The sequence below is a fragment of the Pseudopodoces humilis genome, chromosome 9, assembly GCF_049639895.1.
Source record: "Pseudopodoces humilis isolate 2021_Gansu_Grassland_sample_001 chromosome 9, ASM4963989v1, whole genome shotgun sequence".
Lineage (NCBI taxonomy): Eukaryota > Metazoa > Chordata > Aves > Passeriformes > Paridae > Pseudopodoces > Pseudopodoces humilis.
Window position 1 is genome coordinate 20,067,655 of NC_142208.1, and position 12,871 is coordinate 20,080,525.

At 43.5% G+C, this 12,871-nt stretch overlaps 1 protein-coding gene across 1 annotated transcript; it reads right to left on the minus strand.

The window, feature by feature from the left end:
- Positions 1–12,157: 12,157 nt before the first annotated feature.
- FGFBP3 (fibroblast growth factor binding protein 3) lies at positions 12,158–12,655 on the minus strand. The gene has a single exon (XM_014250092.2). The coding sequence runs from the start codon at positions 12,653–12,655 to the stop codon at positions 12,158–12,160; it is 498 nt and encodes a 165-aa protein (XP_014105567.2).
- Positions 12,656–12,871: the final 216 nt, after the last annotated feature.

Consider the following 12,871-nt stretch of genomic DNA (forward strand, 5'->3'; position numbering starts at 1 on the left):
GGCATAGACTTGGTTACTGTTGAGCTGAAGCAACCAAGGCTGCTCTCTTGCCTTCAGTGATCTGGCAGTGAGTCTGACAGAGGCCTGCCCCTCTGTGGTTCTTGGAGCCATGCTGAAGTAGCAGTAGGAGGTGGAGGTGGTGCCATCAAGGGAAGTGCTATAGTGGAGGGCACAAGGGGAGGTATGTCCCTCCTCTTGCCCCTGTGCAGCAAGCATAAGCAGTGGTGCTTCTGAGGGTATTAAGGGGTTTCTTCCCTCTCCCTGTGGCTCACTAGATCAGGAAAAGCTACAGGGAGCCAGAACAGAACATAGAAGAAAAAGCATGTAGATGACTGGTTTGAAGATAACAAGTTCTGCCCTAAAAGGGACAAGGTTGGCAACTGATAGAAGACAGGAGGGAGAGAATAGAAGAAATAATAATCTGCAAAAAAGGCAAATTCTACATGTACTGAAAAGGCATGGTAGTAATAATAAATACAATTGTTAGGAATGGCCGAAGTAATCATAGTACATCAGCTTCCCAATTTATGTTTGACATAAAAAAGCGAACAAAAACTGATGTGTAGACATTATAGGGATTTCAAAAGGGCTCCTCTTGAGAAGAACACACATATTTTAGAAGGGTAAAGTTGCAGCCAATTCAAAATATTAATATTAGACCTGAGGAAAAAGTGTGTGCAAGAAAAGAAATAGGATTTAAATACCAAAGGCAAATGCCCTGCACAATAGATCTTCAAAACTTTGGTTTTGAAGCATTAATTATCAGAGACAAGCTGAAAACCCCCAGCAGACAGCATAAGAGCAAAGTATGTCACATTAAATTATCCACATGGTTCTGTATACTGGTAGGATGTATATGGGGAGGTGGGGATTTTAATGCAGCCAGAAAATTTGAAATGGAGGTGAGATCCATCTCTCCATCTGCAATCTTGATAAAACTGGTGTTCATTTATAAGTGTGTTTCAGCTGGGGTCTTCCTGGGGGGCTCCTGGCATGTGCAGTGACACAGCCAGGGGAACACTTCCTTGCAGAGTTTTTAAGCTAGGACCTTTAGCAGTTTTCAAAAGACCACAGCAGAAGTATTTGCAAACCTTAACATTTAAAACAAATATGAATTGCTTAAGGAGCAGAGGAACATACACCAGTGCCTAAGAATGTGCAATTGAGGTCTTTTATAGTTGGAAAAGCAGCTTCCTTCATGTCAGCTGCTAGTACTGTGTACAGATCTGGGGTGGTACATGTGGGGAAGGATTAATATTGAATAGTGTAGCTAATAGAAGTAGCCTGAGAAATGGACTGGAAAGTAGTTGCTTTTTTCAGGGCCAGAGGGGTCTGGTTTTGTGTTGTCCAGTTGCTCTTAAAGGTAACCTTTGCCAGCAATGCATTTGGAAGCTTATTTCACAAGAAATTTATTCAATTTTGTGGGGCTGTGGACATCATAGATCAGTAGAAGCGTACAGAAATAGAATTTCTTGCTAGCCTGATAAAGAAGCTGGTAAGTAAATTAAGCAGGTAAATAAATTAAGCAAATATGTTGGACTCAGTCTTGGAGGTCTTTTCCAATCATACTGATTCTGTGAAAGGAAAAAACAGATTTTGTTGCAAAAATGAGTAACAGTAAATCAATTAGTCTATATAATATATATATGACCCACTAAGAGGGATATTGTATCTAATAGCTTTCTATTTTTAAATAGGAGGTGACAGCAGTTACATTAAGTATTGCTTTAATTAATGATAGAGTGAGCTACTAAGCAGTCCAAAAGTGTCATCTTTAAATAAGTAAACCTGTATGTGATGACCAATGTCTGATAGTGGTTCCCTATTAGAAAGTATTTGACTGAACCATTATAAACATGAAATTAATTAGATTTAGAATTAAAAAGGTTTACTTTGAATAGTAAGTATTCATTAGAGCACTTGTTTTCATCAAAGTCTAATGCTGTATTTAGGGAAAAAAACCTACTTAGCAGGTGGATGCTAAAATTTAAAGATTTATAAATAATTGAAAAATACACAAGTGCAATTTTACAGACAACATAGTTTCAGTAATAACATGAGGCCCCTGAAATACATTGTGTCAAAGGTTCTAAACCAAATAATCAGACAGTGAAATAAATCTGACTTCAAACTAAATGGACTAAATGTTAGAGCTTATTTCAAAAGATTAGGAATGTGAAAATGCACTAGAAACTAAAAAAGGATAGGTTTTAAGAAAATGTTCTCCTATTGGGAGTAAATCTCTGAATGGAGAACTATTTAGCACATTACTATAGAGATGGATTTCTGAAGGTGCAGAACAGACCTTGAGAAAAAAGTGAAGTTTAAAAAAAAGTGGGGAGCAGGGGTGTGGGTGTAATTGACTGAGCATCTCAGAGTGGTGGCAACTACATTAACAGAGAAAATCAGGTCAGTGGTACACCACAAGGTCTGAAGTAGTCCACACTGAATTAGAGTGAAAGGCACCAAATGTATCGATAAGGAGGAAAAATTAGGGAAACATGCTGGTCTCAAGTGTGTCAGATTGCTGAATTTCTGAAATAAAAAATTATAGTGAACCTTCTATCCAACATCCTATGTATATGTGCAATGTAGGCATTTTGAGTAGCTTTAAAAGCCTCGTGGCATTTGTATAATTAAACTCAAAATTATACAGAAAGGCAGAATGATGAGCTAGCTCATTTCAATTCTCAATAGTAGCACAGAGCAGATAAATCCTGGGGGGAATGCTAATGGGAATCACCCATTATGGATAGGATTGGACAAATACGGAAACCTGCTTTTTTATGTAATTGTGTATTAGACTGTATTCCAAAGCACTTCTGAAATACCACCTGCTATTAAAAGTGTTTGTAGTCAATTATAAATTTGGAAACACTAATAAAAAGAAGATATATTTATAAAATACAGAAAGAAATAATAGTTCTTTTCAGACGTGAAATCCAAACCTGAGTTTTGGATAGTTTTATTCACATAAGTACCATGTGTCTGCTGTAGGGACACAGTCCAGCAGAAATACTGAAATCGCGACAGTACTTTGCAAGAGATACGAGAACCTTTGACATATGGCAAATTTTAAAAGCCAAGGACTCAGTCAAAATAGTCCATAAACTCTTGGGTTTAGGTATGCCTCCTCTATGTCTTCTGAGACTTCCCTCCCCTTTCTCAGAAATACTAGCTTTTCAGTAAAGCGGTTGAACAAAATGTATCAGTTAAATATTTCATATATCAAGTTTCAGTTGTGTTTAGTTATCTGTAAAGAAGAAAAAATAATGGGGTGACTTTGTACAATGAAATATTTAGTTACAATATTATTGTGTAATAGGGTACATTGTTATGTATTACATATGTTTCATTGCAATATCAATAAATAACATATTTTCCTTTAAAAAAAACAAACTACAAAATAGTGGTTAATATGTCTCTTTCATTGGGCTGAATTTACAGTACATATTTAGTGGAGTTTGTGGTTCAGCATCTTTAACCTACTAAAAATACTGTTAAAATACGGGTTTGAACTCACTGACCTACTAGTTTTAGCATAATGAATTATATCTGTAAACACATATTTGCCTCACAATTCTGTTAGTCTCAACAAAATTAATCAGAATTATATTTATACCATAATTTAGCAATACAGTGTTTTATGGTTATTGAGTGAAATAGTTATCATCTCATAGTCAGACACAATGCATTCTCCCCTGTCATATCTGATTCTAACAGCAAAATGCAACCAGGATTTCCCAAGCAAATTCATTGTGTCCTTTAGTTTTAAAATTGACTTTATTCAGGTTTCTCCTTTGTTGCAGCATTTTGTCTCTTTAGACCCATCAGAATTATTGAAGTGTGATGGCCTTTTGCACCTTCTCCCTTGTTGCAGAGAGCAGGGATGTGCCAGCATTAAGCACCTCAGCCTCTCAGTTCAGAGCCTGCCCCTCTCTGGACCCTCTGTCTGATCTGAACAAGCATGAGAAATCTGTTCTGTGGGGCTTTATGATCTAAAATGAAGTGATGTGGGTGGCTTATGACAGGAATGCACACATCCTAAGTGAACAGCAGTTTCCATGGAGATGTCTGTACCTGTAATAGCAGACAGTCACGTGTCATTTTTATTGCTGGAAATTCCTGTTTCTCTACAGCATTCTTTATAATTTTGTCTCGTTTCTTTTTTCAGCCCAACTCTGTAATAAAGTGATTTGACGTGGAGTTCTGTGATAGTCACGATATCCACTGAGAAGCTGAAAGACATTTCAGTTCAGAAAAGTGAGGTTCATCCACCTTGCTCCCAGGTAACTTCACACAAAATATCTGCTTGGTGCTTTCAATATACACCTTTTAAAAGCAAATTATCATAGAATCCTGGAATGGTCTAGGTAGGAAAGGACCCTTGAAACTCATCTAGTCCAAACCTCTTTAAAGAGCAGTGACATCTTCAACTACATCAGCTTGCTTGGAGCCCTGTCCAGCTTGAATGTTTCCAGGGATGGGTGATCTGAGAAATCTGTATCACCATTTTACCACCCTCATTGTAAAAATTGGATTAATTCTGGCTGGTATTAGAGAAGCTATATTGCAACTGGTAATTCTGAGGGTTGTATTTGAGAAGGATAAAATGTGTGTATTGTTCTAGAGGTATCTTATTTACAGACCTTTACTTGCTTTGGAATAGAATATTTCTATTCTAGGTGTTAAGCCTTAGCAGTAAGATCACATCATAATAAAGCTGTTTGCTCTTTTAAGTAGTTTGAAGTAAATAAGGAGTATCTGCCTGAGAGAAAAGGAACTATGTTCAGCTTGTATTTATAGTTTAGGCTTCAAAAACTTACATCATACATACATCACTAACTGTTAAGAACAAGGTAGACTAATCTGCTTTCTGCTGCTGAAAATTGCATGTGAAATCTGTAGCTCCGCGTGGAAAGCAGGACAACCGAGACCACCAGTTCTGCCAATCAGTCATTCACATTTCCCACTGTTTTCCTCTATTGTAGCAAAATGTGAGAAGCTGCCCTCAGGCCACACAAACAATGCTCTTTATTGGTCTTTACTGAGGCATGATCGGGCATGTATGAAGGGACTGCCAGCCTCAAAGAAGTGCTGGTGGATGACATCTGGCAGCCTGGCTTTGCTACAGATAGATTTATGAGCTGTGAAAGATGGCCAAATTAACATCTTCTGCATTCTCGATAGGATTAGGGTTTCTGGGACATGCAGCCATTTGCATATTGCCCTGACTTACCACGTCAGTATTGTGTCCACGGCTCATTTTAATAGATTGGGAGGCACGGGGGGCTTTCTCTCTTTACATCCTACACTTTTCCAGTCAGTCTTGGCATGGCTGCATTGGTTTAACAGAGCTAACAGAAATCATGCTTCTTGTTCTGACTTCTTCCTGCTACAACCTTAATGCAACTTAAGAGCAGCAACAGCTGTAAAAGCCATTTTGCTCAGGGAAGGATGCTCTTCACTGGGGTGAGCTCACGCAGACACACACATGAAGTTGAATGATAATGCATTTCCACGAGTGTCCACAAAAGTTGTCCCTAGGAGTTAAAGAGAGAAGATCTGACAAATGCTACTTTTCTACAGCCTCGAGCAATTATTGAAGCTCTTGGAAAGGTTAATTTACCAATAGAAACGTAGCTGAAAACTGTTAGCCTTAAATCTCTGTCCCTTCACCCCCTCGCCACACAAGACTTAGACCACATATTTATTTTTATTTTATATTTATTTATAAATGGGGATTATCCAGTGTTGGTAAAATATAGTTTGTGCTGGTCACTAGACTGGAGATGGCTTCAGTTTGCTGTGTGTGTTGAGTGACAATGGCCACACACCCCTCACAATGCTCCCCAGCCTTGGGGTGCCTGTGTGGGATAACTGGGTTAACAACACGAGCCTGTGCTGGACAGGATTCTTAAGGTGCCTAGAAAAGAGAGGGTATCCAACAAACCACTGCTTTAAATTTACAAAGAACATTTATATGTACTTATTCCTTACCTAGACTGTAATAATAAAAAAGTAAATGAGCTATCATTTTTCAGGAAATTGACTTTTCCAGCCTTATCTTCCAAGTTACCCATGCCAACTTTTTGCTCTCACTTTCACTGATTTAAAATTAGCTGGTACTTCCTCTCAAGTGCAAATGACTTCTACTGCAACTGATGTGTGATGAAAATATTTTCATTAACCTCATTCAGGGGTTAGCTCCAAATTTCCCACAAGAAGTCTACTCCACACTGGCACCTTAATTTGAATAATTTGAAAGGAGCTGTTGAGAGTCCCAGCAAACCATCAGGTTGTGGGCAGAGGAACCACAGAGGTGGAAACATAGATGAGCATCAGAGTGATCTCTTGGGGCAGCAAAGAGCGTGAAGAAGGCAATGAAACATCTGCACAACCATTGCAGGTGAGGAGGACCTATGTCAAAGGCAGACCAAGCTGTGACTGGTGTTATCATTAGGCATATACGCCTTATTTTGTGATGTTGTTTTATTACTAAGCCATGTTTACCACATGGGCACATTAAAAGGAAGAAGTCAACCAGTGCCAGGTGATCTGGGCTCTCCCCACCAGGTGCTGGCAGAAAGGGCCAGATGGCTTCGCTTGGTGTCCCAGTCGTGTTTTCCCCATAGGTGCCCCCTGCACATGGCTGACCCCCACCCCAGGGCTACCTCATCTCCCAGAAATGAAAACAGAAGCTTTATCTCCTGTGAGTCTATAATAACTTCCTTCTTAAACCAAACTACTTTTTGTTTTCTGCTGCTGTTTTCCTACACGACCATGGCACCGTGGCGTTCCTGGCTCAGAGATGCCCACTGAAAGAAGCCGTCCCGTTCCAGCTGCCATTTGCCGTGGCCTGATGGAGCTCTGGAGAGCCCCCAAAGCCATTGAGATGCTGTCGGTGTGTCCGTGTGTTGCGGGGCGGGGGCTGCAGGCGTTCATTGGCCCCGTGCTGGGTGGGATGACATCAGGCCCCGCTTTCCATAGGGCCTCCAGCTTGCCCCGACGTCTGCTGAGGGCTGCGAGAGAATAGAGCCGAGGGGAGAAAACCGTCACTACACCCTCTCGGCTCCAATGAGAAGGCAGGCAGCTTCAGCCAGGGATAAAAGAACTTAAAAAAAAAGAAACTGTAGTCTTGGAGCTGCTATTAATGGGAGATGAATTGCAAGAGAGCATTTCATGCCAAAGGACTTCAGAGAGCAGCATCCCCAAGAGCCATTAGCTCCCAGCAAGAGTCGTGCTGAAGCCCTTTGCTGTCAGGACAGAAGCATGCATATAAATTTTATACCATTTGTCTTTGAGCAGAAACAAAAGATCAGCTCTAAATCCTCAACATCTTGTCTCGACTAACACGAAATAATACTGTCTTGTGTGGCTGTCTCGTTACTCTTTTCCCATCAAAAGAATATCAGTGATAAATTTATTCATAATTTTGGAAGGTTTTGCTCTTAAAATTAAAAAAGAAGCAGTAAACACATGGAGTTAAGGCTATATTTATTCCTGTTACTGCAAATTTTGCTGCTGCTGAGGATGCTGACTTTGGGAAGTGCACTGTATTTTTTAAATTGAAAAGAAACAGCTTTAAAAGGTTAGCCACTACACTTTCTTCTCCTGCTTTTCACCAAACTAACTCTAAGGATGATACATTTCATTTATTTTCATGCTACAACAGCAGTCTGAAAAAAAATAATTTACTGTAGGATTTTTTTTGTTGTTTTTCAACCAAGAATTCAAGCCCTATAGACATTTTGGGACCTAAGACTTTAATTTACTCATGAGAGAATATCTGCTGGGTCCAGTAGTCAGATTAAATGTGGGATCTGTAAATAATCTGGAGAATAAAATACCTTAAAACATTCTTTAATAAATTAAGAATGTCTGCTGAAGACATTTTTTAATAAATTAAGACTGTCTGCTGAAGTAGGTATTACATACAATTTTGTATTTTAGGATTTGGATCTCTATAATTGGACCAGATTTTGTCCTATGGATTTCTTTTGTTAAATAGATATCTTAGTACATTGTGAACGTGTAATAAGAAATTAGTTCTGTGTTTTACCATGATGCTTCCATCAAACATTTTCTCATTTTATGCCAGTCTAAACAGAAAATAATGTCATGTTAGAGCCCTAAAATTAGCTACAACTTAGTCCTGAGCAGTCTTATTTTACATGGAGCAATTATTCCTAGGTTTCCTTTAAGAGATTAACACGAAAGTTTCTCGAGCTCATCCAACAGCTGTAGCGTGTGTGTAAAACGTGTGTGAGCTGCACGCCGAGGTGCTGCTGTGGGGTGGTGCTGTGTGCCCCAGCAGAGCCCTTGTTAATCAATGCATGTGCCTGTCCAGGGTGCAAGCACCAGCAGCAGGGACAGAGCTCTGAAATGTGTCTATAAAGAGATCCTGTTTGTTTGTGTGTTTGTTTGTGTCAGTGAAGCAGCTGCTGTGTCCCAGGGCTGCTGAGACGCCGGGGGCCAGCAGCCCTGTGCTGGTCCCGGCTGGCCGGGGCTGGGAGAGCCGGGGGAGGCGGCGCTGCCCGGGGGGATCTCCCCTGGAAGGGCTGGAGCCGAGTTCCAGCAGAGCCCGGGGCTCGGGCCCCGCCGCTATTCAGCCATCAGAGCTCGGGCTGCGCCTGCCGCCCCTCCAAGAAACGTGCATCATTTACCTGCTGAGGGCTTGAAATAAATTGGGCTAAGTACCTGCTTTCTGAGAGGCAGGGCAGCCCGTCCACGCTTCACGAGGCACAGACTGGATGAAGCTAAGCCCTAAAATTATTTCTAAAGCTGTAGATATTTTATTCATACTTAATAGATCCCTTCTACACAGGGAAGGAGTGTGAGGGCTGGGAGAGTTCATCTAAACTCTGTAATACTGTACGGTTAAAAGTCTCTTTCATGTAGCTGTGTTCATGAACTGAGTTTGGAATTCTTAAAAATCCAGATTATCACAGAGGAGGGGATTTGTTGTTTGGCAAATTGACAAAGCCTGCCATTCACTCACCTCGTGTGCTGCTTGGCTTTACAGTAAGTCTTAGGGCTCACAGCACAAGGGAGGCCTGAAATATGTCAGGGCCAATTAAAGAGAGATTCCCAAAGATTTCAGGTTCTGTTATTCAACGAGCTCCAGCTTGAGTAGTTGTTTTTTTTAATTTTCCATGTTTTTAAAATTTTTTTCTGTGCCTCCTCCTTATTCTTATTTGTTAATAGTCTGATGGCTTTTAAATTGCCACAAACCTCCAAAACCATTGCATCCCTTTGCAGGCTCCCCCAGCCAAGGCTGGTCATAAACTCAAGTAGGAAACAACAGTGTCAAAATTACATGTGGAAACATTAATATGCAAATAAAGGCAAGTACAGCTGGTAGAGCTGAGGGCTGAACTATGACTGCCTGAACAGATTTCACTTGTTGAACCTCTGAATTCAGAGGAATGATGAGATGGGAAAATCAGCATTTTCCAGAAGGAAGTGCCTAGTACAGAACCCAGGAAAGAGTAATTTCTGTTGTGGATTGGGACAAAAGACTGAACTGCTCAAAGTCTGAGGTCTGCAACTCCAGACCCATTGTGGGAGAAGCTCTGCTCAGACAGTAATGAAAAAGTTATTCCATTCCATTTATTAATTTTTTATATCACTTTACAGGAAAGGATTGCTACACACAGCAAGACAGCTTAATGCCTTCTTTAACCTTGCAAATTAGAGTAACATCTTTGAATTGTTCCTTCAAAATCAGAAGGTGGTGAGGGATGAGTGCTATTTAATAGGATCGAGGGCTTTCTATGTATGAAAAGAGTAATTAAAGACAGATACACTAATTGCATGCCCAGATCAGCATCACTGATTTTTCTCCAAAGGAAAATCAAGAAATGCTATTGCCAGCTTTCAAGATTCTGTTGGAACCTCCAGATACCAAGATTAGCTCAGCAGCAAGAGGAAAGAAAACAATACTGTGTGCAATATGGCACAAAGATGATTTATTTTTTTCTTTTTTTTTTTTGCCTCTGAAAACTTCCTGAGTTAGAGCTCCCAGAATTCAATTCCAGAAGCTAAAATGTCAATCATTCGGTTTTGTTTTAAGATAGCTTATGCTTTTCCTTGAAAAACACACCAAGTGTCCTGATATGTCAACTGGCAGCACCTTTGTGATGACAACCTAAGCAAGCATGTGGGAAAAGTTAATTATGCCCAGTAGCAGCTTCCTCTGGAAGGGAAGAGTTTATCAGGCCAGCGGGATAAACAGTCAGGGTTTGGGCCTTGCAGGGTGGCCATGCTGGCTCTTCTTGCTGAGGACAGTAAGGAGGTGCTGAGGAGGGAAGGATGGATGACAGGAGCCAGCCAAGCCAGGAACCAGAGCAGTGACGAAGGGCTGCCACAGCTGCAGTGGGAGAGCAGAGGTAAAGGGTGGCTGCAGAGCGGGTGCATGGGCAGATCTGGGGGTCTGAACTAAATCCAGGGGTGGGCAGTGTAACAAGTACATCTTATGGAGCTGCCACAGGACTAAAGGGAATAATTTCTGTTGGAAGTTAAGATCTTGGCTACAAAGTGTTTCTGGTTTGGCTGCCTTAGCTGATGGTGGCAGCTGTTATCCAATCATGGGAGAGGATGAAAATGTTGAGATAGGAAGCAAAAAGCCATGGTCTTCCTCCTTAAAAACAAATCTGAGGATCTCACTATGGTTTTCCAGCCTTTGGGATCTGGAGATCAGTTCTTCAGTAGAAAAACTGATTGTTTACTATTCAGCACTAGTACACTTTGGTTTTATTAACCACAGTAAATGCAATTAATACAGTCTCTTGGGTTGTTGTATTTTGTTAGTGGTGCTAAAAGGAAGGCTTTGAGCTGTTTTGGAGAATCAAGGAAATATTGTGGTTGAACATAGAGATCCTCTTCTTTCTTCTCCTTCTCGGGTAAACAATGAATTTGTTCAGAGTTCCTAGCAGGGTTTTTAAATGCAGAGTGATGTGGGTAATCAGCTTGGTTGCCATGGTGTTCCACCTTTGCATCTGATGGTGAGAAATACAAGCTCTAGCAGCCCTGCATAAAGCTGCTGTTCCAGGGCCATGGAAGTAAAACAAAGCTGAGCATTTTTGCAAGGTACTGTGCAATGCTCTGGCCAGCAGCCTGCTCTGTGGCTGCTTGGGTGACAGGCACATGAAGGAAAAGTGAGCAGTCATTAAAAAAAAAGTAGTCATCCAAGTCACATTCAGTGATTATGAAGCTTTTGCATTGTGCTGCTGAGCATTATCCAGATATTTGCTGGAAAGGAAATAGTCTTGGCACTAAGAGCTGCGTGCAACAGTCCAGATCCTGGTGAGAGCCACTGGACAGATCCTGATTACTTCTTAGTGGCCTTTTCGCAGCCGTCCTTAAAACTGTACAGAAAGAGTCTGCAGCTGCTCCTGGTCATAGGCAGGAGTCTAGGGCTGTATAGGACCCCAGACAGCTGAGGAAAACTTTAGCTTTCCTTACCAAAATGTGCCACATTTTGTGTGTATAAAGCATCCCTCAAACCTCTCCTTCCCCCCTGGTAAAACAATTTGCCTGCTTCAACACTGTGCCATTAGCTGGCTGAAATATCATCCATCTTCTAAATCCAGTTTTTGTATCTAGATGCTTCTGAGTTTCTCATCCAGCCTTGTTCAAGCTCTTGTTTGGAGATAGTTGACCAGCTCTCCTGTGGGAATCAGGACAGGACTGGTTCACATAGCTCATGAAATCTCTGTCACCAAGGAAAGTTTTCTAGGTCTTAATGTTCAGTGAGGTCTCTGTCGTTTCTCATTCTGGTATAAATGTATGGTTATATACTTGGGTGATTTCAGTGTAACTTTAAACTTTAGTCTCATAGAAATTTATTTTGGGGAGGGAACGGCTGTCTCTTCATATTTATGTCGTTTAAGGTACTTGAATGCAGCTGTGGCGCGGTGTTCTCACCCGGGTTAGTCACACACTCTAACAGTGCTGCAGGTGTTACAGGGCTTTGACGAGACAAAGAATTACGCGAGCTTCTTGTCACAAAATAGTTACCGCTTTATTGGGGACTAAAAGAGGAGAGCGGACAGAGTCGGGGGGCATTGGCGGCGGTGGCTGAGGCCAGGCGAGGCCGGGAACGTCCGGGTGCGGGGGCCGGACGGCCGCGCTCCCTCCCGCGGGCCGGAGCGGCTCAGCCCTCCCAGAAGCCGACGAAGAAGCTGCACAGCGAGTGCCAGCGCTCGGCGCAGTAGGTCTGAGCCGGGTCCTCGGTGGGCTCCGGGCCGGGGGCCGGCGTGGCCGGGCCGGGGTGGGGCAGCAGGCGCAGCTGCGCCTCGGGCGGGGCTCGGCCGGGGCCGCAGAGGCGGGCGCTGAGCGGCGCTCCCGGGGCGCACGGGTGGTGCCGCCGCCGCAGCCGGGACAGGGGCTGGCGCCAGGACTGGCCGGTGCGGGCGCCGAAGGCCGGGCAGCGCCGGGGCTCCCCGCGGTAGGCGCAGCTCCGCGCCGGCCCTCCGCCCGCAGCCCGGCAGCTCAGCCGCAGCTCGCTGGCCCCCGCCGCCGACCGCAGCTCCCCGCGGCCCCGGTGCTGCTCCGGCGTGGAGAACCGTCCCGCCCGCGCCTCCTCCCGGTCCGCGCCGCCGCCGGCGGCCCCCAGGGCGGCCAGGGCCAGCAGCGCCAGGGGCAGCCTCATCCTCGGCGTGCCTCAGCGACGGGGCGTCCCGGCGCGGCCGCCGCGCTCCCGCCGCATCCTTCGCGCCCTGCGGACACACGGAGCGTGGCTGGCGGTGCCCCGGCGGGAGCGCAGCCCCCGGCATCGCGCCAGCCCCAGCCGGGCGCGGAGCGGGCTGATCCCGCCGAGCTCGTAACCCCCGGGGCTTTTAGTTCGAGTCCGTCCGTCCTTCAGCTC

Coding starts and splice junctions, on each gene's coding strand:
- FGFBP3 (XM_014250092.2), bottom strand. CDS start 12,655: ATGAGGCTGCCCCTGGCGCTGCTGGCCCTGGCCGCCCTGGGGGCCGCC.